The sequence below is a fragment of the Cordyceps javanica genome, chromosome 4 (genome assembly GCF_051103115.1).
Source record: "Cordyceps javanica chromosome 4, complete sequence".
NCBI classification, from domain to species: Eukaryota; Fungi; Ascomycota; class Sordariomycetes; order Hypocreales; family Cordycipitaceae; genus Cordyceps; species Cordyceps javanica.
In genome coordinates, this window is record NC_139298.1 from 3419839 (window position 1) to 3442895 (window position 23057).

Sequence of the window (23057 nt, forward strand, 5' to 3'; positions counted from 1 at the left end):
GCAGCATTGGCGGATTCCCATGGAGAGTCTGTCGGTATACTGATGCTACTTGTAAAACTCGATAAGCTACAAGAGGAATAGAAAAGACATGGCACCACCAGTGTCTGTGTTTCAGGTGCTGAACATCATACTTGGGGCTTCCAGATCGGGTCCACCAATTCTTGTGCCGAGTGGCGGCAGCCTAATCAGTAGCGTAACCATCTTCATTTGGAAAGATGCATCGGCTAGAGAAACAATGACGTGCTACATCGGGTTAGCATAGGAACGGCCATCGAGCATATAAAACAGAGCTCGAGCCTTTTCCGAGCCTGGACCTGCTCGTCATGCGCCCGAGGCCTCTTCCTTTACACATTTCTTCCACCAAATAAACCAACGACCATCGTGGCCGCCAAAATGAACTATGGTAAGCTTCAAGAAGTAGATGGTGAGCTACGAGCTTGCAACATTGAAACTGACATCTCAAACTAATTTAGACTGGATTCTGGACGGGGGTTATCTCCCCCACGTTGTAATCCGAACCGGCATCCGACGCCTTCTCAAGGAGCGCCTGACCTCGATCCAGGCTCAGTCCACGACTGATGCCACGCAGGACAAGATGGCTTACGTCGAAAAACTGCGGACGTCGCCCATTGCAATCGCGACAGACACCGCCAACGAGCAGCATTACGAGGTCGGCACCGGCGTCCTGGCAGCCTGCCTCGGACCCCGCATGAAGTACTCTTGCTGCCGCTATCCGACCGGCAAGGAAACCCTGGCTCAGGCCGAAGTCGCGATGCTGGACGAGTACATGGTCAAGGCAGAGCTCAAGGACGGCATGACGATTCTCGACCTGGGGTGAGTTTTCAACAGCCACACCTTGCCTGGAACTTGAGATGTTTTTTTTTTTGGCCGTCCAATTGTGACTAACGCGATGCGCGCCGCGTGCCGGATTTAGCTGCGGCTGGGGGTCGGCATCGCTGTATTTCGCGGAGAAGCTTCCGTCGGCCAAGATTACAGCCTTCTCCAACTCAAAAACGCAAAAGGAATACATTGACGGCGAGGCGGGGCGAAAGGGACTGAAAAATCTGCAGGTCCTGACCGGCGACGTTGTCGACTACGAGTTTGAGCCGCAACACTTTGACCGCGTGGTGTCAATCGAGGTGTGTCATGCGTGATGTGCGATGCGCGAGAGGCGACAGCTAACCGCGGCACCCCATAGCTGTTTGAGCACATGAAGAACTACGAGCTGCTGATGAGCAAGGTGGCGCGCGCCCTCAAGCCCGGCGGGAAGCTGTTTGTGCACATCTTTGCGCACAGCACCACGCCGTACGACTTTGAGGAGGGCTGGATGGCCACGCACTTCTTCACCGGCGGCACGATGCCCTCGGCGGACCTCCTGCTCTACTTTCAGCGAGATCTCGCCCTGCAGAAACAATGGTGGATCAACGGGTCGCACTATTCCAAAACCTGCGAGGTAAGTCGCTGTGCGCTGTTCTTGGAACTTCTGGAACGGAAAATGCTGACGCGTGCCGGCCGGTTGTTCCGACCAGGACTGGCTCTCTGCCATGACCAAGAATAAAAAGGAGATTTGGCCGCACTTGATTGAAACATATGGAGAAAAGGACGCCGCCACTTGGTTCAACCGCTGGCAAATCTTCTACATGGCTTGCTCGGAATTGTTTGCCTATGCCGGAGGCGATGTTTGGGGGGTGTCTCATTACTTGTTTGAGAAGAGCACCTGATGACATGTATGGATAGCAAGATTGCGTGGTATTATGCGTATACGAGGCGAGGAAACTAGAATACATCACTTCAAGGGTATAGAATACCAATGCATCCTATCGTACTGCATCAATTGACACGAAAGGCAGAGAGCGGCAAGGTGAGTGGCTTATGCCAGGTGCTGGTAATGGCGAGAAACAGCAAGCGCCATGGTAGAAACACGGCTGAATAGACAAATTTTACTCCTCTCATTGATTTTCTGTTCTAAAGATATTAACATATCAAAAGTTACAGCAATGTAGGTTGCTAATCCATTGGGAGACGAATGACGGATAATAGTCTTGAGGGTGTCACGACAAATGCAGCATAAAACTTGATTACACCATATGTATTCTGCATAGCAGCTATTTAGTATATATAGATGATATTTGCACAACCGGTACACTCGGTCCCTTATTTGCAGGTACCCTTGAGAATAGCACCAAAGATGGCACCGCCGGGGATGGAGCCGCCGACGGTCCCCCACATGTCGTTGACGAGGCCGCAGGCGCTCTCGCCGCCCGTGTCGAGCATGATGTGCATGGTGGAGCGCAGGCCGTGGTCGCCCGTGTCGCGGACAATGTTAATGTCGGTCGGGATCTCGACTTTCACCTGGTTGACGCCGTTGGTGTCGAAGAAGCCGCAGTCGGTGGTCTGCTTGTTGAGCTTCTGGATGGTGTTGGTGTAGGCCTCCTTGACGCCGTCGCGGTCGCCGTGCGTGTACTCGGCCTCGATGCGGAGCGCGTAGGCCGTGTTGGGCCCCGTCTTCTTGGAGTCGCAGCCGTCGCCGGGGAACTTGATGTCGTACGAGCCCTCGCACGACACGTCCTTGCACAGGTCCTCAAACGCCTTGTCGAACTGGTCCCACAGCAGCTTCATCGTGTCCTCCCGCTTCGGGTAGCACTTCTCGTAGTTGCCCTTGCCGCAGCTGTCCGGGTCCCAGAAGGGGCCGATCCAGTGCTTGGTGCCGTAGCGCGTGTCGGCGTGCGCGTCGGCGGCGGCGAGCGAGGCCGCGCCCAGCCCGAGGGCGGCGAGCGACAGGACCGAGGGGGTGAGCTGCATGATGGGAGGAGGAGGAGCTGACTGGCTGGAGGAGAGAGAGAGAGATTGTTGGATGGGATGAGGAGAAGTGGTTATTGCATCTATTCACGGTAAACCGTCCGTTTTTATAGATCATATGCCCATGTTGGTTTGTGGTCTATGACGTACATTTCTCACGAGGTTTTCTGTTTCAACTCTGCGCGACTCATTGAGGCAATACTAGTGCTTATTCGCCCCAGACAAAGATCGACAGGTGACAATGCCGTGTCTTTGGAGAATAAGTTTAAAATCTAGCCTGCCAGACAGGTACATTATTGTCCCACTGAATGTTGCAGCCGGGACTAGCCCGCTAGCTGCAGCGAAATAGATTCTCCAACGGAATGCTTTCCTCTCTAGTTCTTCTCAGCCCTATCAGATGCTTCTGCCAGATTAATCAATTGTGATGCTCTAACTCTGGAAATCATCGCTTCACAGTTCAGATACAATCTCGTACCCTGCTTTGAACTTGCCTAGTACCTTTGACCGATGTGCAACCTCGTCCAATACGTCATCTGTCAGCACAGGCTTCAATTTACGGAAATAAAGCGCGATACCAGAGGGGCGGCTCCGCCAGCACGCCCACCCGGCGGTTACCGAAACTGGGTAGTGCCGGGTGGGACGGACTCTGTGGCCGCTTCGCAATGTCGATTAATTGCAGCTCATCGAGATTTAAGCCTTGTTTCCCGGCTAGCAAACATTGGCTTTGAGAGACAATGCGCCCCGCCTCGTATCAATACGATGTATTAGCTATGACTAACACAATCGTGCTTTGGGCCCAACGTCGGAGAAAAGAAGCGGATGACTAGATATAGAGTTTTATTCTACTGCTGGCGGATCAATGGTGACTGCCAGAACCGATAGCAAGCATTGTGCCTGTCCAGCTCTTCTCTTACTGTAAGATTATGCGGCGGCCTCCTGTCTACTGCCCTGAGTCTGATGAATGATCAATGTTTGTTATCCGGATGCAATGAACCCCCGAAATATCAATCAGCGGTAGATACCCAGTACACAGTATGCTACGCCAGTCGCGTGCAAGTTTACGGCTCTTCGGTCCCCGACGCTTCCGCCATTGTCGATCATCAGCACTAGCGGCCTGGACCCAAGGCGCAGCTGGCAGGTTTACCGGTGCTGGGGTAAACCAATAGTGTATAAACTAACGACAACTGATCAATGCGATCCTGCTTCACTTTCATGAAAACGTCAACTCCAACGGTAAAGAAGCACTCTTTCCCAGACTGCGAACCCGGCCAGTTCCCCATTGCAAAATCCAAACGTCAGCACCCATGTGCCTGACCTACAAACTGAAACTCGACCCGTGTAGAAGTCCATCCGGGTACAATTGGATCCCCAGAACATTACTAGCTCAGATCAGAGTGCTTATTTGCTGCCCCTGTCCTCACCTAATCACATCATGGAAGCGCTCCTCTAGTGAACGGAGCGTCCGGTCCAAGGATCGTACCTAACGCGAGGGATCGAACTTTCTCGCAATGTCATGGGCACCACCGCCGGTGCCAAACATGGACTGCAAATCTGACGCGAGTTGATCTGGCCGCTCGTGCGCCGCAAAATGGCCGCCTTGCTCGTGGACTGCAGCAAAGACAACGGGCCCTAGGCTGTGTGCCCAGCGTTTGGGGGGCACTACGACATCCTTTGGGAACAGCGAGACTCCTAGCTTCACCCGCGGAACGTACTGGAGACCATGCGCGTACTGGTCGGGGTCCGCGTGCTTCGTCTCGTAATATATTCGGACGCTTGCGGCCGGTCCGGCCCTGGAGAACTGGTAAATCGATACCCAAGTCAGAATCTCATCGTCCTCCCACGGGTAGTCGTCCGTCCAGTCTCGCAACTTCTCGTAGATCCAGGCGAGGAGCGCAACTGGTGAATCCGCCAGGGCAAACCCGAGAGTAGATGGCTTCGTGCTCTGCTCCGCATTGTACCCGAAACCTTCGTTGCGAAACCATGCGGAGCGGGCCAGGCCGGCCCTGTCAGAGGCGCTGTACGGCGTGAGAGCATTCCATAGATAGAGCAGCGGCGACTGCGCAAAGGTTGGCGGTTGATGGATGCGCACAAAATTGACGTGTGATGCGAGGCAGTGGTCGGGGTACTTTATTCCGACCAGTCGCGTAATCATGAATCCCCAGTCTCCACCTTGCGTGACTGTTGATCGAATCTTGTCAGCCCGTATTTCAAACGAGCATCTTTGCAGGTCACATACCATATTCCGTATATCCTAGCTTGAGCATCAATTTGTGGACAGTCTCTGCATATTTCGTCGCGCTGAACCCCGCGCTCTTCACAGCATCCGAGAAGCCAAAATTTGGCAGAGAGGGGGCCACTATGTGGAAAGATTGTTTGTTCTGAGAATTGGTGAGTAGAGGTAGTATTTTGACAACTTCCAGAAAACTCCCAGGCCCTGCGACAAGTTAGCTGGAGCACTCTTTCTCCATAGTTTTGACGACGAACATCCGTGTACAAATAGGAGCGGTATGCTGTTCGCATTATTGCTGCGCTGATGTAGAAAATGAATGCTGAGTGGCCCGAATCCATCTACCTCGATGGGTGTCGTGAATTGCGGCAGCTCGTTCAGGGTAGCTTCTTGCTTTCGCCAGTCGAAGCCGTCTCCCCAGCGCTTGACTAGCCGCTTCACATCACTCAGCGGCGAGCCGTAATTCCAATCATCTGAAAACTCCACGCGGTCGGCGTACGACGTGGCAGAAAGCTTGACTTTGAGCTGCTCGATCGCCGTGTCTGGCACATTGATTTTGAAGGGTGAAATGTCGCCAGCCATTTTGGTCTCTATACAGTTGCTTGTCAGATCTATGGACCGATGATCTTTTTGTGATAGGGCGAGCTTGCGGGGAAGCTATATATAACCCTAGCGTATCCTGCCCAAAGGTCGATAAACTGTTCATGGCATCATGCATTCACCAGCATTGGTCATCCTAGGCTCGGCATTCTCTGCGGCAAGTCAAAACTCTCCACCTTGCGCCCTTCAAGTTGCTACTATGCCATGCTACTGCATACTTCTCATTCACATGGCTGAATGTCAGATGTTGGATAAGATCTTAAAAAAATGTTCTCGTAATCCTATACAGACAAACTATAGCTCGGGATTAGGCCGATCACGAGGATGAAAGCTTCGTAACGCGAGCTCCGTTTTAGAGGTATTTGCAGGGCTGTTTGAGCTTCACCAGCGACCAATGAAGAATGAATCGCAAAGAATAAAGTTTAAGAGATGAGTTTCCCCTCTCGCGACTACAGACCGGTATCGTTATTGTGTGCGCAGCCGACGCTGCATGCCGCTCTATCACACCCTGCATGCGGCCGTCACACCGCTTTGCCATTGACTGGTCCATACAGATACAATGACTGATATATATGTGTATTGCCCAGCCTCTTTCTGAACTGGCCCTCAGTATCCATACTCCACCTAACATATCTCACACGCGTCAAGCAGCCCTTCGACAGCTCTTCGGTTCTCTGAAACGCTTTGGCGCGACCTGCATTCAGCACAAGTGTTGCGAGGTATCCTGGCTAAATACCCATAACCTGCAGGATAGTTCGCTGCACAGCCACACATCACACATCACATATCACGAGTATCCTTGTCGCGCAACAGTGGTGGATGCCCCGCATTCGTCGCAATGCTGCCCGACGTGCTCTACAGTGCGTATCTTGAATACAAAAGAGATACCAACTCCATCGCTTCCTGGCTCGCTGCAACTGCAAAGACAGCAGGCTTCGATACAGGAAAGTTGTCAACTCCGCCCAGCCAAGCCAAGATTAGCGGGGGACGTCCGAAAGGAAAAGCGCGGAAGGAAGCAAAGCAGGACCCCAGTAGGCCTACTGCCGTGCCGCCTACTAAGCATGTAATACGCATTCGCGATTTTACGATTCTGGCGCACTTTATTCAAGAGAAAGCGATTCATGTTCCCCTGTCGTTTCAAGCCACCCTCGATCGTGCCATCGTTGCACGCGCCGGTTTCGGAGCCAAGCTTAAAGAGCATGGCTCAGTCGTCGACCCCAACATCGATACAAAGCATGAAAGCTTTGTTGACAGTAAGATGCGTTATATGCAGCGACAATGCCATCAAGACTGAGGGTGTATAGTGCTGAGAAACGTAAGAGACATTTTGGGGTCGTTGATGCCACCGCGTCCCGACGATAAACCCTCCAAAGATGACACTCTTCAGAATCGCTTCGCCGGCCTCGCCATCCATGAGCCGTCGGAAGCTTTTCTATCCGCGCCAGATATTCAAAGGCCAACAAAGCCAGAAGCAGACCCCGTCAACTACGCCTCAGAAGCGCCTGTATCCTTTGAGGAGACGATTTACGAATTGCTCATGCTTATCGATGACATGAATACCGCGAGAGCAAGTATCAGGTCAATTTGGAAGAACTTTAGAGATGGATATCTGGATCTTGTCCCCGCGGCCATTACGACCAATACCGCTATCGAACTGCTGCGAAATATGATTGAGGATGTTCTGCCATCGGTCGAGAAGCATGATGGCCTCCAGCGATGCCTCGAAAAGTGCTACATGGTCAAATGTATCGTCAGAGGATTTTCGCTGGCTGATCTCAAAACTGCAGATCCCAAAGATAATTTTAACTATGACACGTACGATGTAGCTAACGAATCGTTTCTGATGGCCTGGCGCTTGATAGAAGCCTTCCAAGACGCAATTCCACCAGGGGAGATACCTCAGTATCGCGATGGCATTTTCGGAACATTTGACGCCAATAGCGACCGCACCAAAAAATCAGGGCTGTCAAAATTCCATGATGATCGCGCCCTATTGACCCCCTTCTTCACGGACCTGACAACCGTCGTTCTAGGTGTACCGAATTGGCCAGTCCACGACGAATTTTTACGTGGAATCAAGGAAATGACACGCACGGGACGGATACCATTCTATATGGTATTTGCGGCCCAGGTTTTCCTAGATGTGACATATACACTTGGCCCCGACGTCGAACAAGGATGGCATCGCTTCGGTCGTCACACCAACTTCATAGCCAATGATCTGAAGTTATACTTTGACTATCACGCGAATCTGAAAATCGAAACGTGGCCGTCTGCTAACGACCAAATGATAAAAGAGCTGCGCAACGGCATACTGTGGCTGGGCAAAGACCCCTTACTTCAGTTTCGCGAACAAGTTTCCAGCCAACAGGGCGTTAGAACCAGCAGCGACAATCGTTACCGCATATTCCGCATGTCCCCAGTCCTCTGTGGGCTGGTACTTTACCAATGTATGTTTAACTATCGAGAAGCTGGTATGGCTGTAGCAGGTGCCTGGGGGTCTATTCAATACGCTGGGCACCTGTACAATGCGCTGCAATGCAGTGGCCTGCTCTCGCACCGATGGGACGACATGGACATTGCTCAATCAATACTCGGACCAGAGAGTTTCTTTGTGGGTGGAAAAACGCCGCGGACGCTCATCGATCAGTTTAAGAAATATTGCCTGCAAATGGGAGTCTCGGCAGCTGCCCTGAGCAAAAAGGCGCGCAAAGAGCGTGCGTTGGCATCCAAGGCTGGGCCGCGTGGTCTGAAAGTCAATGCAGCGGTTTCCACCATGTTCAAAGACCGATACAGAAATGATAGCGATGTTGTGATTACGGCTGAAGACCTGTATCACATCACTCAGATGAGTACCTTTGAGATGGGAATCGACCACGAAACGGGCGATCCTGTCATGGAGCAGATTGATGACGAGCAGAAACTGAAGGAAAAGAAGAGACTGCGACATCAGATGGAGAGTCGGCCGCAGCGTGCGAACTCGACCGACCTGCCATACATATCTTTCGGTCAGCTGACGCGCCAGTTGGCCAACGCATTACAGGCGGAAACACTCGAGTTCTCGTTCCCATACATGGCGATGCACCGCTGGTGCTGGCGACTGTTTTGCGCTGTACGAGAGACATGTGACCCGCAGCTGAGGGCAGTACTGGGACCGGACTACCTGGAGAAGGAAAGCCAGCTCCCGATTCTCACGGGCTATATCCTCATGCTGGCTTGCGGGGCGCAGGGCCATGCACCCAACCTGGGGCCGCTGGAAGCAGCAGCGCATGCCTTGAACGAGATGAACAGTGCGGGTGCGGGAAGAATCGTGATTGAAAAGAACTTGAAGGACATACTGGGAATTGAGGTCGAGATGGAGACTGATAATGTTCATGATGAAGACGGGTAGAAGGAAGAAGCCGGGCCAGGTAGGCTTTGGTAAGTAGCTAAAGCGAGTGCAATGATTGAATCGTATGACTACTTAAAGAAGAAATACCGGCATCTACGTTGAATAAACATGCCTACTTCATTCCAGCCGTCGTCAGGAACACGTCCTGACATTCCCTTTCCTAGAAACCTCGAGAAAGCCGACTTGGAATTGCTAGCTCGGTACAAATGTTGGGAGCTCGAGCGGTCGAGAACAAACAATTCGAAGCAACACTGGCTACTTACTCCGCTGGTTTTCGTCACCACCAATTCCCTCCGACCGAAATGCTTCGCACCCGATATTCCATACTACCCTTTTTTTTTCTCTTTTCAACCTGCTTTATTTTTGGCATTCACATCGGCCTTGTTCAGTAGTCTTCATGGAATGGAGCTTTGTTGCTCTCTCTGTAGGCTGGCTGCGAGCGTAGAACAGGAGGCTACAGAGTACACAAAACGTCTTCTGCTAACTAGGGTAATCGCTCGAATGGCTCCATCCTGACGCCATGTATGAGCGGCAGCCGCCATTCACATTATACAATCACCAGGGTAAGTAAGCGCATCAAGTGCTGTCACTAACGGTTTTCCGTTGTGTATAGCAGATAGTCTCGGAGACGCCTTGATATCATCCGACACACAGAGAAGGATGCTCACAAAGGACCTGTATTCATGATCCTGAACACATGTAGGATTCGCTCCCTCTCAGAATGTTGCACGTTTGCCGAGCTCGCCAGTCTAGGCAGCAGCTAGGTAAGTGTGGGAAGGCATTGCGCCGGCGAGACCGTGCGCCGCGCCACAACCAGTAACGTTACCGACGCGCACCGAATCTCACCACTCGCACAACTCAACCTGGCCTTGGCAAGACTAGAGAACCCCGGATCGTCGTCAAGGATTGCCAACGGCTGCAGGCCAGACTGTTCTAGCCAGCCTTGTCTCGCCAAGGTACTGTGGAGGGTAAATGCAGGGGCAAAATCTGCATTACCACAAATGTCCGATTGATCGGCCAGAAGTTACAGTTCGGGTTAGAACCGGCCCCTTCCGGTGGTTCCTGAATGCACCACGCGAATCCCTTTATTGCGGCAGCCCCAAAGCCGGTCGCTAATCTGACACACGCGGGCCACGAGACACTGCGTTCTTTGCCCGCCCATTCATCCTGAGCGCCTTTTCAAGCCACTTTGGAATCCTCCATGGAGCCAAACCGTGCAATTCTGAGGTCACAAGGTCAACAAGTAACGATCCTTCTGTAGGAAAAAGACTTACAATACAGTGTTTGCATTGCTAGCTTCGGCAAAGCTTGACCCAATATCAGGTTCGAAGTGACGTGAGATGAAATGTTCTTCCATTGCGCCCTTTGCTTCCTGAACGCAAGGTTCAATCCTCTCCTCGCTTCATCGGCGAATACATTGACACCTTCCTTTTTCATCATGTTGGAGGAGCTAATTGCTTATGATCTTGGAGCCCGCTAGTCCTTACAGAGTAATGGTCTCGGTAACGTTACCAAATCCGTCCCTGGAGGAGCTGCTTTGACAATCGGTGCCTGGATGAGGTCGATTTTTTCACGACAGCCAAAACTCTAATGGCACTGATAGCTGATACACTGAGGAAACTTCTATCGAAAAGGCAATAACACCGCCGACCAAGGAAAGGAGCGGCCGTAGGTTACTGAAGATTGTACCGAGAGACCGAGCAATTGTGAACTTGAATATATAAGATAACCAACTCCTCCCCTATTTATTGACCAGAAGTCTCAAGCTCAAGTCATCAAACATAAAAGCCCAACTACTTAATCAATATATCGACCTCGGAGACTCATACGTGATCTGCTGCGCCTCTCTTCAAGATGAAGTACACACCATCTGTTCTACTTTTCGCGCTCATCTCCGCGGCCGCGGCCCTGCCCCATGAGCTTGCGGTCCGGTTTGGAGAGTGTTCGAGCAGCGCCAATTGCGCCGCAGGATACTGCTGCTCGCAGTACGGCTACTGCGGTACCGGTCCCGAGTACTGCGGTTCCAGCCCTCCGAGCGGTGGTGGTAACCCACCTCCGAGTGGTGGTGGTTCCTACCCCAACCTGGACGCGGTGCAAAGCCGCAACGCGGCCGCTGCCATTGGCGAAGTTCGCGCCGAAGGACTCAACCGCCAGGCATGCTTGGCAGTCATCAGCACTGCGCTTCAGGAGTCTACCCTGCACATTTACGCCAATCCTGCCGTCCCCGCCTCGATGAACTACCCGCACGACCTTGTCGGTGGTGACCAGGATAGCGTTGGTAAGCTTTTTACCCCAGAAAAAGCGAGATGTGCTTTCATTTCTTCTAGAGTGTGATGCTGACCCTCCGATAGGCATGTTTCAGCAACGCCCCGAGTGGTACCCTGACATTGCGGCCGACATGTCGGCCGCCGGCAGTACCCGGCAGTTCCTCGCTGCCATGAAGCAGGTTCCAGGATGGCAAACGATGGAGGTGTCTGCGCTGGACCAAGCCGTCCAGAAGGCCGAGGCTGGAAATCTTTATGCTCAGCGGCTCCCGTGGGCAAACCAGATCTGCAGTGCGGCTGGCTTCTAAGGCGGCTCATTCTACGTATCCTCTCCGCGGAGCGTGAGAGGGTCAAGCTTTGCCACTGCTAGCTGAACTGACAGTGGTAAAAATTGCTCTTCTTCTTCGTGTATATAGCTTATATTCGGTACATATCTTGGATCTTTTCCACGCCATGTAAATACATTTTGTGTTATTCTTTTAAAATCGTTACTCGAACTCCGCAGATGCTGCGGCCAGGAAGAGGGTTTGGGGTTGCCGGGACATGATCCTGTCGCAAGCCTATTTGCCTTTCAGGGTCGAGTGGCTGGGAATTGATTCTTAATGAGGCGTTTTACAGGTAGAATATAGGCAGAGGGACCACTAGTTCTGAATGTAGTATGTTAGTGCTAGTAGATGCCAGAGGTTCATGGGCGAATGCTACCACTGAATATGCTTCATGAGTTGTGACTGCACAGCTCTTCTTTCGTCCATCTCATTAGTATTACAATGACCATTCGTATCAAGAATTGAGAGCAGATTGTTTCACGGGCGGATAAAATAAATTGTGTATCTGGAACAAGAGTCTATTCCCAAACCAACAGTTTCCACTCCAATTGACCGATTTCTTTCAGGAGTTTCAAGCCCATCCGCCGACAACGATATAGCTGGCGTCATCGTTGAACAAATACTTGGCATCCTCTTCAAAAGGACCGCCGTTACTGGCAATGTAAGCTTTGCCGTTGAAGTGGCGCCAGTAGCGAGTCGGTTGGCTCCAGGATCGGACCGAGTTGCCCCGGCCGTTCAGCCCAGACTGCGGGCAAAACGTGGCATCTTCGGAGAATAGCTTGCTTCCATCATTGCGGTTCAGACGAAGCTCGTAATTCCAGTGGCGGATGAAGCTACCGGGAGTGTCCTTGGATTCGAACGAGAAGCAATCTTTGTTGCCCAGACCAACTCGAACTACCCAAGTAGCCTCCCGCTTTAGGCTGTCACTGCTTGAGGACGAAACTCCTTGAATCTTGACAGTTTCTCCAGCGTGACTGATGTAACTCCCAGTGCAGCAAGCAGTCGTCGCTTGCAGCGAAATAGAAGAACCGGGACTAAGCTTCGGGCCGGTAGTCAAAGGCGCTGCAGCGTAGCCGGCGGATGCTATGTTGGCTTGGACTTTGTTCTCGGTGCTGTCTGAAGGGTACCCCGAGGTCATGACGCCCTCATAAAAGGTGCCCTGAGCTCGGTTGCTATTATCACCACCAATGCCGAGAATGATGGAACCCTCTTTAGACATTTTCTGGTACTCGCCCTGGGGACGGTCGCCGTCGTAGAGGGTTTGTAGAGACGGCGAGTTAGCATCGCCGCCTCGCAAGGCCCAGTGGCGCGGCTCGCCTTTCAGGATAGCAGTAACAAATCGTGATGTGAAATTGGACTTGATTCTTTGATCGCGCTTGCTCGTTGCAAAAAGACCATTCTCCAAATCCGCAAGTACCCAAGGGCTGTTGTCAGGACCGCCCCAGTAAACGGCCTCCATGTGGCCGTCACCGGTATCCCGGCTGTTGGTTTCGGCGTTACCATAGTCGAAGCAGCAGTCGTTGTTGTAGTGTGTGCCGTCAAAAACAGCATACATGCCCTCGGGTTCGTCCCCTCGGGCTGTACCCTGGCCGACAAGCTTGCGGTAGCCGGTACCGACGGAAACGAAAACACCGTATGCCTTTTGGCCGTTCAAGGTCACAGGCGCGCCCGTAGCGCTAGCGAGCCAGTCGTAGCCATTCTTGTTAGGGCCGCCGCCAGCGCTCCCAGGAGGGGCTTGGCTGAGGTGATTTCCCTTGCCGGATTGATCATAGATGGTAGTGATGAGGCATGTCGTGCCGGCGCAGAATGTATCCTGGGCAGCGGCGTCCGCCACGCCTCCAGCAGATCGTGCTCGAATATCGATACTGGCACCATCGGAGTCACGGGATACTCGGTAAAGTGCGCCGTTGAATGAACCATAGAGGGCACGGGTTGTGCTGTGTGCCGCAACGCAGGGTGTGCCGCCGGATTGGTAGATGTCGCAAGGACCGGCATTGACCACAGACGAAGCTGCGGTCAAGATCACTGTCAGCAAGCCGGTGTGGCCGAGCTGAGATTTTAGAAACATGACCGCTATAGACAGGGACTATTGAGATGTTGACAAAACTGCCATCTGCTGTTCTGAAATTTCTTGAAGATGTCATATTTATAGCCATACGCTTCGCCATCACCTTCCCGCTACCGTTAGACGATGCTTTCAGTGCATTTTACCAAGGCATAATGCATCGTAGACGGGCATGCTAGCGGATACTGATGGCGTGCCGGTACCAATGCGTTGTCGATGCTGTCGATGCTGTCGATGCTGTCGATGCGGCGAGCGCTGCTTCAATACTAGAGCTGTGCCGGCAGTCAGCAAGTCCCCAGAAAGGGGCATCTGCCGGGCTTTGCGCCGAAAAAGGGCCGTGTCCCCAATGCTTGCTTTTTTGCCCGCATGGCAGGCCACTTAGTCTCCTCACAGACCGGCGTGAGAAGAAGGATGTATTGAATCCTGCCGTGTACAAGTTTCCATCAAAGGAATGCGCTAAATCGTACCTACCGCGTTGAGCTTGCAGTTGAGCAAGCCCAGCTCGACTCACACTGAAATGAGTTCGTGGTAGCCGAATCGGCGACTTCCTAAATGGGGTATACTGACGACTACAGCGAGTTCTAGAGGAGAAGCGTCTACCCAGCTAGGCTCCAAATTATTGCAGTTATAATAAACTACGGAAACCTTTTGGGTTTAGCTGCCGCTCTTTGATGATGAAAGCTAGACTGCATGTCAAAGTCGCTATATTTTCTCAGTGATCAGTCCACCAGCTCTCGGGCGTAGCATCGAAGGATTGCCGGAGCTAACTAATGAGCCACGGCGGTGAAAAATCCAGACATTCACCACAGATGAGTCCTCAGTAGCACTGCCGATGGAGCTGGATGAAAATGTTAGTGAAGCTTTCGAGAGGCATTACTCTTGATGACCGACGCCCATTTCCGTCATACTACTGCCAATGTAACATCAGACTGTCAACGCACGGATGCCCCCGCGTTTTGTGTTTGGCCATCGAACTAGGATGATAACTAGTTGATTGAGAAGGGGAGAACGAACGAACAAGACCAAAAAAACCATTAGCATTATGTGGTTTTCTCACAGCCCTGGTATCTGGTTCGATTCAAGGATGGTGAAAAACAGTCAGCAACGAGGGTGAACTTGCGATTACCTCACCTGCATGATTAGTGATATCCACAGAGCCTGGAAGTGAATTATAGTCTCACCGGGGCGTCTTTCGGTGGTGTACACTTGAGGAGATAACGTAGAATCGTGACTTACCGGATCGATGTAGATGAGGCGAGAGCCGTCTGTCCATTCTTAGTTTTCTCGCCGATATTTACACCAGCCGTCTCGACCAAGAACACAACCACCTCGGCCCTACGAAAACGTACGGCACAATGCAGCGCTTTGCCGTGGTGGCATCTGTCTCCGGCAAGATTATACTCGGATTCGTTCATGTGCTCGAGTATATTCAGGTGTCCCTTGGCTGCGGCGGCCGATGCCGGTGTCATTTGGTTCTCCCACGGAGTTCTCTAGCTCGGCGTGGCACCACTGCTCAATAGCATCTGGAAGACCTCCAGGTGACCATGATACGCTGCAATGGAGAGATTACTCTGGTGGCAGTAGAAAAGCGACTCTCGCCCTCGACTACCGTGCTCGGAGTCTCGGCTAGCAGAATTGGAGCGGCTGCGGACTCGATGATCGGGATTTGACTTCGGTTTCCATCCATCCATCTTGGCCCCAGCTGCGATTGCTTTGCGGGCAGTAGCATGTTAGTTATGTACAGCAGACCATAGTAGGCTTTCTGAATATGGACCGGCTGCATCTCTGTTGTAAAGGCAGCGCTCGAAGGCCATGAGGAAATGCCTATTGACGAGGCGGATAATTCTCAAGTTCGCTATTGGCAGAAGTTCGCCAATCAAGCATACGATATCATTCGGTAGGCTCAGGAAACTGCAAGTGCTAGCCCACTCCTTCGCTATTTTGTGACGTTGGTTCAGGTCTTCTTCAACCTCAGACCCCTGCCTCTTTGTTAATCGCATCGTGATACTTGCCATGATTGAAAAAGGAGGAATCAATCACATCCAAACTCACACATTTTTGAGCTCCAGCCGCCTTTTGTACAGCTCACCTTGCTTCGGCGCGGGCCAACATCTACCTACTATCGGTAGGCAGCAGCAGGCTGCTGTGCGAGCCTTGTGGATCCTGTGTTCAGCTGTCCAAGTCGCCTCTGTTGACAGAAGCTGCCATAATTATCAAGTCATATTGTTATATAATTAGTTATTATCAATTAATGTTTGTCGACAAGCACACGCCGCCATTCAGCCACAGGTGCTGGCCACAGCCTCGAGCCTGTTTCCGCTCGTCTCTTATGTTGTAGCCACGATTTTGAACAATCACTCTATAAATTTGTAAAAATCCAGAAATACATATTGTCTATCAGTATTACCGAGCCCATGCAAAAAAAAAAAGACCTCTCGTAATCATCTCCAAGTATTTATTCCCCTACATATAAATCAAGCCCCTTGATCAGCGGGCCAGAACGACAGAGTCGGATCCAGCTCTCCCACGTCGTACCATCCGCAAATATCATCAAAATCTCTAATAGCTGAAAAAATATCACTACTCGAGGAACTTGGCATGTCGCCCGAGCTTGCATTCTCCTCGACAGAAGTTGCAGAGTGCACAGAGCCAGACGCCTCTTTCGAAGTGAGATGCGCTTCGATACTTAGAACGTGCTTCGCTATCGTTTGTATCTGCGAGACGTTGCGTGAGATTCTCGGCCACAAGTCCCCCAGATGCTTCAGGCATCCTATAGTGAGACGTATCTGGTCTCGCGCAATGGCGAGCTCGTTCCCTCTCAGCAAAAATTTGCAGGCGGAGAGGAGAGCGAGAGTGCCTTCGCTTATCATGCAAGTGCAGAAGGGCGTATGGTTAAAAGGGCGGGACGGAAGAGCAAGAAGCCGAATTTGGGATTCAACTGATCGCAGCACCCGCACCGTATGCACGTTGATATGTTCTGGGGTTGGCCCATCCGGTGCAGGGTCTCGGGCGCAGCTGGATATGTCTTCGACTGCGTTGAATTTAAGATCTGAGAGTGGTCGATGAAAACCAATGATTACACTTCAAAGATTAGTGCGGTTTGTTCAAGAGTGAGAAAGTTCTTCGATTCATACACATGGATAAGGTGATGAGCTTGAAACATGAGTTCGTCGATATCGCCGTTGCGCAGCATGACTTGCTTTTTTGACTTGGGTAAAAGGAGCATCCAGCTGTCTAGGATGGAATCTGCAATGTGAAGTATGTCGTCTGGAGTCTTTCGAGGATGACTTTTCAGCGACGCGTCTTTCGCCAACGTCGCGCACCTGACGGCACCAATGAGACAGGCAAATGAAGAGAACGGCTTTTCTTCTTCGTCAAACTCTCTGCAGTCCCATTCGCGCAGTGTTTTCGGCTCTGGGATATTCTAGAAACGTCCAGTTAGATTAGCCACTTACCATGGCAGCATTTTGACGGCGTGGGGGCAAAGCACTCACTCCCGATTCATATTGAGCTTCATCACAGGGTAAGTCAACAGTCGCGTCAACATGAACGACCGAGAACCCTGTGTTGCCTAGCGTGCCCGCATAGAATGCGTCAAACAGATAGACCATCCACCATGTCCGTCTCCAGCACTCAGCTAAAACAGCATTATGATCGCTATTTGCCAAAGCAAAGTCTCGCTCAAAAACCTTGAGCTCAAGCGCAATTTCCACAGCTCTCGCCATCTCGAGCTGCGATTTGGACTTGCGATCTTGCCAAAACAGCGCCGCGGAGTATAGCAAGTGGCATTGTATACGGATAGGATCTGTCTTTGGTAGCCACTCGATTTTGCTCTCTGCATCATCTTGCAGGTCCGTAGACCACTTATGGCAAAGATATAAATTTCCTATAAGTCTGAGAACGGCAACAAGCGGCTCCAGTCTGGGTCTCCATCTGGGATCATTCTGGAGAGTGACCAAATGGCGGCGGGGTAGAACGACAGGGTGGAATTTGTGAAAAGTTTGGTAGTATGATTCTAGGAGAGTATCTTTTCCCGATTCACATTGGTGATTGACAGAGCTTCGTCTGGGGCGCACTTCTCTAGAGAGATGGTAAGGAGGCGAGTTGGCGCTTGGCGACACTTGTGTTGGAGTAGTGTAAGGCAAGGCCCTGGCTGTCGGCAGCCCTTCAGTGGCCGGCGGTGTGATGAGCGCAGAGATGTATTCATCAAGCTGATGAGGAGTGTCTGGCGCTTGGTGGCGTCGCGGCGCCTCGTCCCTTCCATTGTTGCCGCCGCGGCGAGACTTGGTGTACTGGCAATGACGGTCCGCCTCGGTGCAGCGAGTACACTGTGGCTTCTTGGCGTCGCATTTCTGATGGCGAGAGCGACAAGAAAGACACGCCAGGGACGATCGTGTCAAGACTTGCTTCCGTACCTGCGACATGGCTTCTGATTGTCATCAAAGTTGCGTAAAGCTTGATGCACAATGGAAAGTCTTCCTCAACGAAGGCACATCATCTTCTAGACATCCGGTGGGTCATCGGACTAGTGTCGTGATGTCGGGTATGCGGGTATTCGGGTATGCGCCCGAACCGCAACAATGAGCCCATCAACAGATATTTCTGTTGATATCATGAAACGGGAACTAAGGAGATAAGAAGGTATTACGACGGGAAATATAGAAGACAAAAATAATAGTGAATTGAGTTGAAACAGCATCTGACGACCGGTCCGCAGTTTTATGCAGGCCTCTTGACAACTCTAGTGTAACTACTAACTACTAAGGCAGCCACAGCATATGCGGGTAGCTTGTGCGGGCGGGCGGGTACAGAGAGACTTTCGAGACGAGTTGGTTTCCAGATATTGGCGTTCTGAAGCTAATGGGTCCCGAGTTTCGTAATAGGCAATCTGCATCGCCGACAGCCACGTATAAATGTGCACATTACACCCGTATCCTCCAACTACAGTCTTGCTCAACACACTCACGATCGAGCAGATCATCTTCCTCTTTGATCAAGCTTCTTATTTGAATCACGCCAACAATGTCGGAACGAATCCTTATCATCGGGGTTGGATTTGCAGGATTATGGAGTGCACTTTCCGCAAAACGACTTCTTCAGCTTCATAAAAAAGAAAACGACGTCGAGGTCGTCGTCGTAGCACCCAAGCCGTCCTTGGTAGTTCGGCCGAGATTGTATGAAGACAATCCGTCAGCCATGGTGCACGATGTTGGGCCATTGTTTCAAGCCGCAAACATCCGATTCATCGAAGGTGTTGTCGAAAACATAGACACATCCAAGAAAACGATTACTTACGCTTCAGAGACCGCCAGAGCTACTGCGCTCGACTTTGACCGTCTGGTGCTAGCAGCTGGCAGCTCGGTAGTCCATCCGAAAGGTGTGAAAGGACTGACTGAGTTTGCTTTCGACATTGATTCCCTGGCTTCCGCTTCGAGGCTTGATCTCCATCTTAAAAGCTTAGGAGACCTGCCGCCAAGCGATGCCCGCGATACTGTGGTGGTGTGTGGTGCGGGGTTCACGGGCATCGAGCTTGCCACCGAACTTCCTCTGCGCGTCGGACCTGGCGTTCGCATCGTCCTTGTCGACGGCTCTCAGGAGGTCGGGTCCCAGTTGGGCCCAGGACCTCGGCCGGCCATCACCAAGGCACTCCAGGAGTTGAATATCGAAGTCAAGCTCGGAGCTGGCATATCGAGCATTGACAAGACGGGCGTGGTCTTGAGCTCGGGAGAGCGTATCGAGACGCTAACAGCGGTATGGACTGCCGGCGTAAGAGCCACACCTTTGACACAGCAAGTTTCTGCAGATAAAGACGCTCTTGGTCGCATTTGTGTGGATGCGACGCTATGCGTGCCAGCAGTGAAGGACGTGTTTGCCACTGGTGATGCCGCCCACGTCCCAGCTAGCCCGGCAGGGGATTTGGCTTTGATGAGCTGCCAGCATGCACTCATGCTTGGTCGCGTCTCTGGCTATAATGCTGCGGCGGACTTGATCCACGAGCCCAGGATAGACTACTCGCAACCGGCCTACAATTGTTGCCTCGATCTGGGCGGGCACGGAGCCGTCATCTGTCGGGGCTGGCAGAGAGACATCATGCTGGAAGGAGATGTCGCCAAGAATGTGAAGAAGTATATCAACGGAACTTTGATATACCCCCCCACGGACGCTAGCGAGGCCATTGCGGCGGCCGACCCCAGCCTGTACGGGGATTCGGACGAGTTGTTTAGGCAGATGATTAAGACCATCCAGGGATCGGCATAGATCTGGTAACACCACACACGGCTTCCCATGGAGTGATGTTGGCGATGCGCCCTTCTATTATTACTTTTCTCGTTTGATCTCACCCAAACATCAGTGTGTTACGCTCCCACTGCTTCAACCAGTCCTTTACACTCATTTCTTCGAACTCAATTCGGCAGCAGGCACCTGGTTTGCCTCAGCTGGACAACATTTGCATAGCAGAGATTTATACAGATGGTTGAGAAAATATAGACAATTTATATACTGTGGGAATATATACATGTGTTCAAAATATCTAGCGAAAACAAAAAATAGCCCGAGTTCAATCTCCCCAGATACCATTACTCACGTTGCGAGCGAGAACCACTTTGGGCTTTAGGAAGTTCCCAGGGATCCTCTTGCATTGTCACCGAATGTCCACCCCTTGGAGCCATCCCAGTTAATCGACCAGGTCATCAACCCTTTCAAAGCCCCGTTGTAACGGGACACGGCTTGCGACACAAGCCCTGGGGACATGTAGCCACCACCTGCTCCAGGTTGAGCGGGAAGTCCGGGCACTTGCTTGTCATAGGGGATCTTGATTGTGACACCCTGCACCACGAGGCCCTTGTTCAGACAGTCGGTCTGGGCAGTGAAGCCCTGGACAGTGCCGGCCTCGTACGAATCGCCCGAGCACCCGTACATGGCACCGTTGTAGTACTGCATGTTGAGCCACCAGAGGCGGCCGTTGTCGAGGTACTTCTTGATGATGGGGAGGTACGAGCCCCAGATGGATCCGTAAGTCACGCTGCCGCCGGTGACGTATGCTGTCTCCGGTGCCATGGTCAAGCCAAAGTTGGAAGGCATCTGCGCCAGGACGCCGTCGATGATTCTGATCAGGTTGGTTTGCGAGGTAGACAGAGTGTTGATGCTTCCGCTGCCGGTGAGGCCAGCTTCGATGTCGATATCGATGCCATCAAAGTTGTACTTTTTCAGGATAGGCACAATTGTAGCGATGAATTTATCGGCAACAGACGATTGACTCAGGTCAATGGCAGCGGTGGCACCACCAATTGACATCAAGATCGTAGCACCCGCTGCCTTGGCCTGGCACATCTCGGCCGGGGTCGCCACTTTGACGTTTGCATCCATGCCGTCCTCCCAGAGAGCAGTACCGTCGGGGAGGATTACAGGGAAAGCAGCATTGATAACGTTGTAGCCATGCTTACGAATGTCGGGGTTCTGAATCGGCGTCCAGCCAAATGGAGGGTGGACGCCGTTCTTGGCTCCGTCCCAATTCTCCCAGTAGCCCTGAAGCACTTTGCCGGCAGGCCTTCCTTTGGTCGCACATGTGTCGGCTCGTGGTGCCAGCGGCGAGGCACCAACCATGCTAGAGGCCAGCAACGGCAGTAAGGCGAGGCTAGTTTGGAGAAATGGTGCCATGATGGAACTAATGAAGTAGCAAAGGATGAAATGGTTGGCCACGCAAATTATTTTCTCCCGAGTTCGAGATTACTGCGGTATAGTAATGGCAAGCCTCAACCAAGTACGGAATCCCAGGACGATGGGAATCGGCCGTGGTATTTATCTGTCGCGTCAATGTCTCGCAATTTGAGCCAGCGGGCACCAGCACATGGTAGTGGTAGCATCCTCCTGATCTCGTTGCACAAGTGGCTCGTTGGAGGCAATATTCAGTACCGCTAAACAAAGTCCAGATAACAAGTAACGTGGGATCGATTGCGGCGTACTTGCTCAGTATAGCATGGTCATGGTGCCTTGCTCGGCGGCATACTCTATCTTGGGGATGAGCCAGCCCAGGAAGCTCCCCCCACATGAGCTCGGCATGCAAGGGGAATCACGTTTCAACAAAAGGTGCCTCGTGATTGATGTGCCAGTGAACTGCCTAGAAAGGCATGTAGTACCTACCTAGCTCCAGTGGCTTACGCTTACAAGTGACACTGGCTGGCTTGCTGTCTAGTGCCGTTAACAAGAATGTGCCATCTCACAGGCCCGATTCAATTTAGCTTTTGCGGGGTGAAGCGCATACTACCTTCCAAGCCATCGCCCCAAATTTGGAAAGTGGTGTGGCCGAATGAGGGCTTCCACACATATATTCATTCACGCGTCTTGCCGGAATTCGCCACGATAAGTCATGTTGATTCGAGGGTAGAGTGAGGGCATGCGCACGTTCCATTGTACTGCTATCGCCACCGAAGGACTCGTTCGAGAAGAATGTCCGTTTCGTGGCACACGTAATCTTGCGTGCACCACTTGCATCCATCTAAGCATGTGATGCTGGCAGCCGTCCGTAGCCAAGTCCCGGTGGGACAAGACGCCTTTTTGGGCAGCATCTGAAGGTCGCGTCCTAAAAGAGAAGCCACGTTGTAACTAATTGGAAGCGGACTATGACTAGTTACTGTCATAACTACGGAGTAGTAAGTACTGGCTGGGGAGTGGGCTAGCGCAGAATCAAGTCACACGTTGTTGTCCAATATATTGCGCTGAGCCATTTACACAATTCGGTCCAGAAACCGCGGATACCCAAGCGCTAACTAGTTGAGTAGTGTGCACTTTAGAATAAATTGAGCGGGACGGCTGGCTGCACATGTACAAGACACATAAACTGTAGATTGACAATGCCACAGAACGAATCGCCGTCAAGTACAATGATCAACAATCCTCTGTTACCATCCACGAAATCAACGATTGACGCACTCAACCGTGAGCCTCTCTGTAGTTCTACCGGTTTGACTGTATGTCAAATTCTTGGGACGACGAGCAGGGTTGCCCAAAGATCCAGGCACCAGGTTTAGTGGCAGAGGTGACAGTAAGAGCCCGCCTGTATGAAAAGCGGCGGCCAATCGGGAGATCTACTCGTGGCTTCGGCCGCCGCTTTCGCCCACTAGTTATGAGGCATCTTTGAATGAATAGTCAAAATTTGTCGCTCTTCACTCGCTGTAGCCCTCAATCAATGCCGCTAAGCTTGAGCGAGGTTACTTTTACTCGGCCATAAAACACATGGGCCAGTGAATTCTCACTTTAGAAAGAGGCCAGCAAGAAGGCACTGATATAGCTCCACAATGTCTACAGGGTTTGACTGGCTCTCAGTGTTAGCCTCACGAGGAGCAGTAAGACCGTCCCGGTTGTTGTTGGAAATCACTGTGTGTAT

The 23057-nt window shown here is 51.9% G+C and overlaps 9 protein-coding genes across 9 annotated transcripts; 4 read left to right on the forward strand and 5 right to left on the reverse strand.

Moving 5' to 3' along the window:
* Nucleotides 1–393: 393 nt before the first annotated feature.
* Nucleotides 394–1721, forward strand: V2A60_006924 (SAM-dependent methyltransferase; the record flags this gene model as incomplete). Its single annotated transcript, XM_083258214.1, has 5 exons — nt 394–403; nt 474–834; nt 935–1139; nt 1199–1453; nt 1530–1721. The coding sequence occupies 5 exons, from the start codon at nt 394–396 to the stop codon at nt 1719–1721; spliced, it is 1023 nt and encodes a 340-aa protein (XP_083114340.1).
* Nucleotides 1722–2154: 433 nt separating this feature from the next.
* On the reverse strand, nt 2155–2802 carry V2A60_006925 (uncharacterized protein; the record flags this gene model as incomplete). Its single annotated transcript, XM_083258215.1, has 1 exon — nt 2155–2802. The coding sequence occupies one exon, from the start codon at nt 2800–2802 to the stop codon at nt 2155–2157; it is 648 nt and encodes a 215-aa protein (XP_083114341.1).
* A 1477-nt stretch (nt 2803–4279) lies between these two features.
* Nucleotides 4280–5608, reverse strand: V2A60_006926 (epoxide hydrolase; the record flags this gene model as incomplete). The annotated part of the gene is made up of 3 exons (XM_083258216.1): nt 4280–4977; nt 5036–5233; nt 5284–5608. The coding sequence occupies 3 exons, from the start codon at nt 5606–5608 to the stop codon at nt 4280–4282; spliced, it is 1221 nt and encodes a 406-aa protein (XP_083114342.1).
* Nucleotides 5609–6464: 856 nt separating this feature from the next.
* On the forward strand, nt 6465–9017 carry V2A60_006927 (uncharacterized protein; the record flags this gene model as incomplete). Its single annotated transcript, XM_083258217.1, has 2 exons — nt 6465–6879; nt 6931–9017. The coding sequence occupies 2 exons, from the start codon at nt 6465–6467 to the stop codon at nt 9015–9017; spliced, it is 2502 nt and encodes an 833-aa protein (XP_083114343.1).
* A 1854-nt stretch (nt 9018–10871) lies between these two features.
* Nucleotides 10872–11589, forward strand: V2A60_006928 (uncharacterized protein; the record flags this gene model as incomplete). Its single annotated transcript, XM_083258218.1, has 2 exons — nt 10872–11295; nt 11369–11589. 2 exons carry the CDS (start codon nt 10872–10874, stop codon nt 11587–11589), a joined length of 645 nt encoding a protein of 214 aa, XP_083114344.1.
* A 589-nt stretch (nt 11590–12178) lies between these two features.
* Nucleotides 12179–13675, reverse strand: V2A60_006929 (alpha-L-arabinofuranosidase B; the record flags this gene model as incomplete). The annotated part of the gene is made up of 1 exon (XM_083258219.1): nt 12179–13675. One exon carries the CDS (start codon nt 13673–13675, stop codon nt 12179–12181), a length of 1497 nt encoding a protein of 498 aa, XP_083114345.1.
* Nucleotides 13676–16748: 3073 nt separating this feature from the next.
* Nucleotides 16749–18096, reverse strand: V2A60_006930 (Zn(II)2Cys6 transcription factor; the record flags this gene model as incomplete). Its single annotated transcript, XM_083258220.1, has 3 exons — nt 16749–17096; nt 17167–18024; nt 18088–18096. 3 exons carry the CDS (start codon nt 18094–18096, stop codon nt 16749–16751), a joined length of 1215 nt encoding a protein of 404 aa, XP_083114346.1.
* Nucleotides 18097–18868: 772 nt separating this feature from the next.
* On the forward strand, nt 18869–19930 carry V2A60_006931 (NAD(P)/FAD-dependent oxidoreductase; the record flags this gene model as incomplete). Its single annotated transcript, XM_083258221.1, has 1 exon — nt 18869–19930. The coding sequence occupies one exon, from the start codon at nt 18869–18871 to the stop codon at nt 19928–19930; it is 1062 nt and encodes a 353-aa protein (XP_083114347.1).
* A 354-nt stretch (nt 19931–20284) lies between these two features.
* Nucleotides 20285–21331, reverse strand: V2A60_006932 (chitinase; the record flags this gene model as incomplete). Its single annotated transcript, XM_083258222.1, has 1 exon — nt 20285–21331. The coding sequence occupies one exon, from the start codon at nt 21329–21331 to the stop codon at nt 20285–20287; it is 1047 nt and encodes a 348-aa protein (XP_083114348.1).
* Between the last annotated feature and the right edge of the window lie 1726 nt (nt 21332–23057).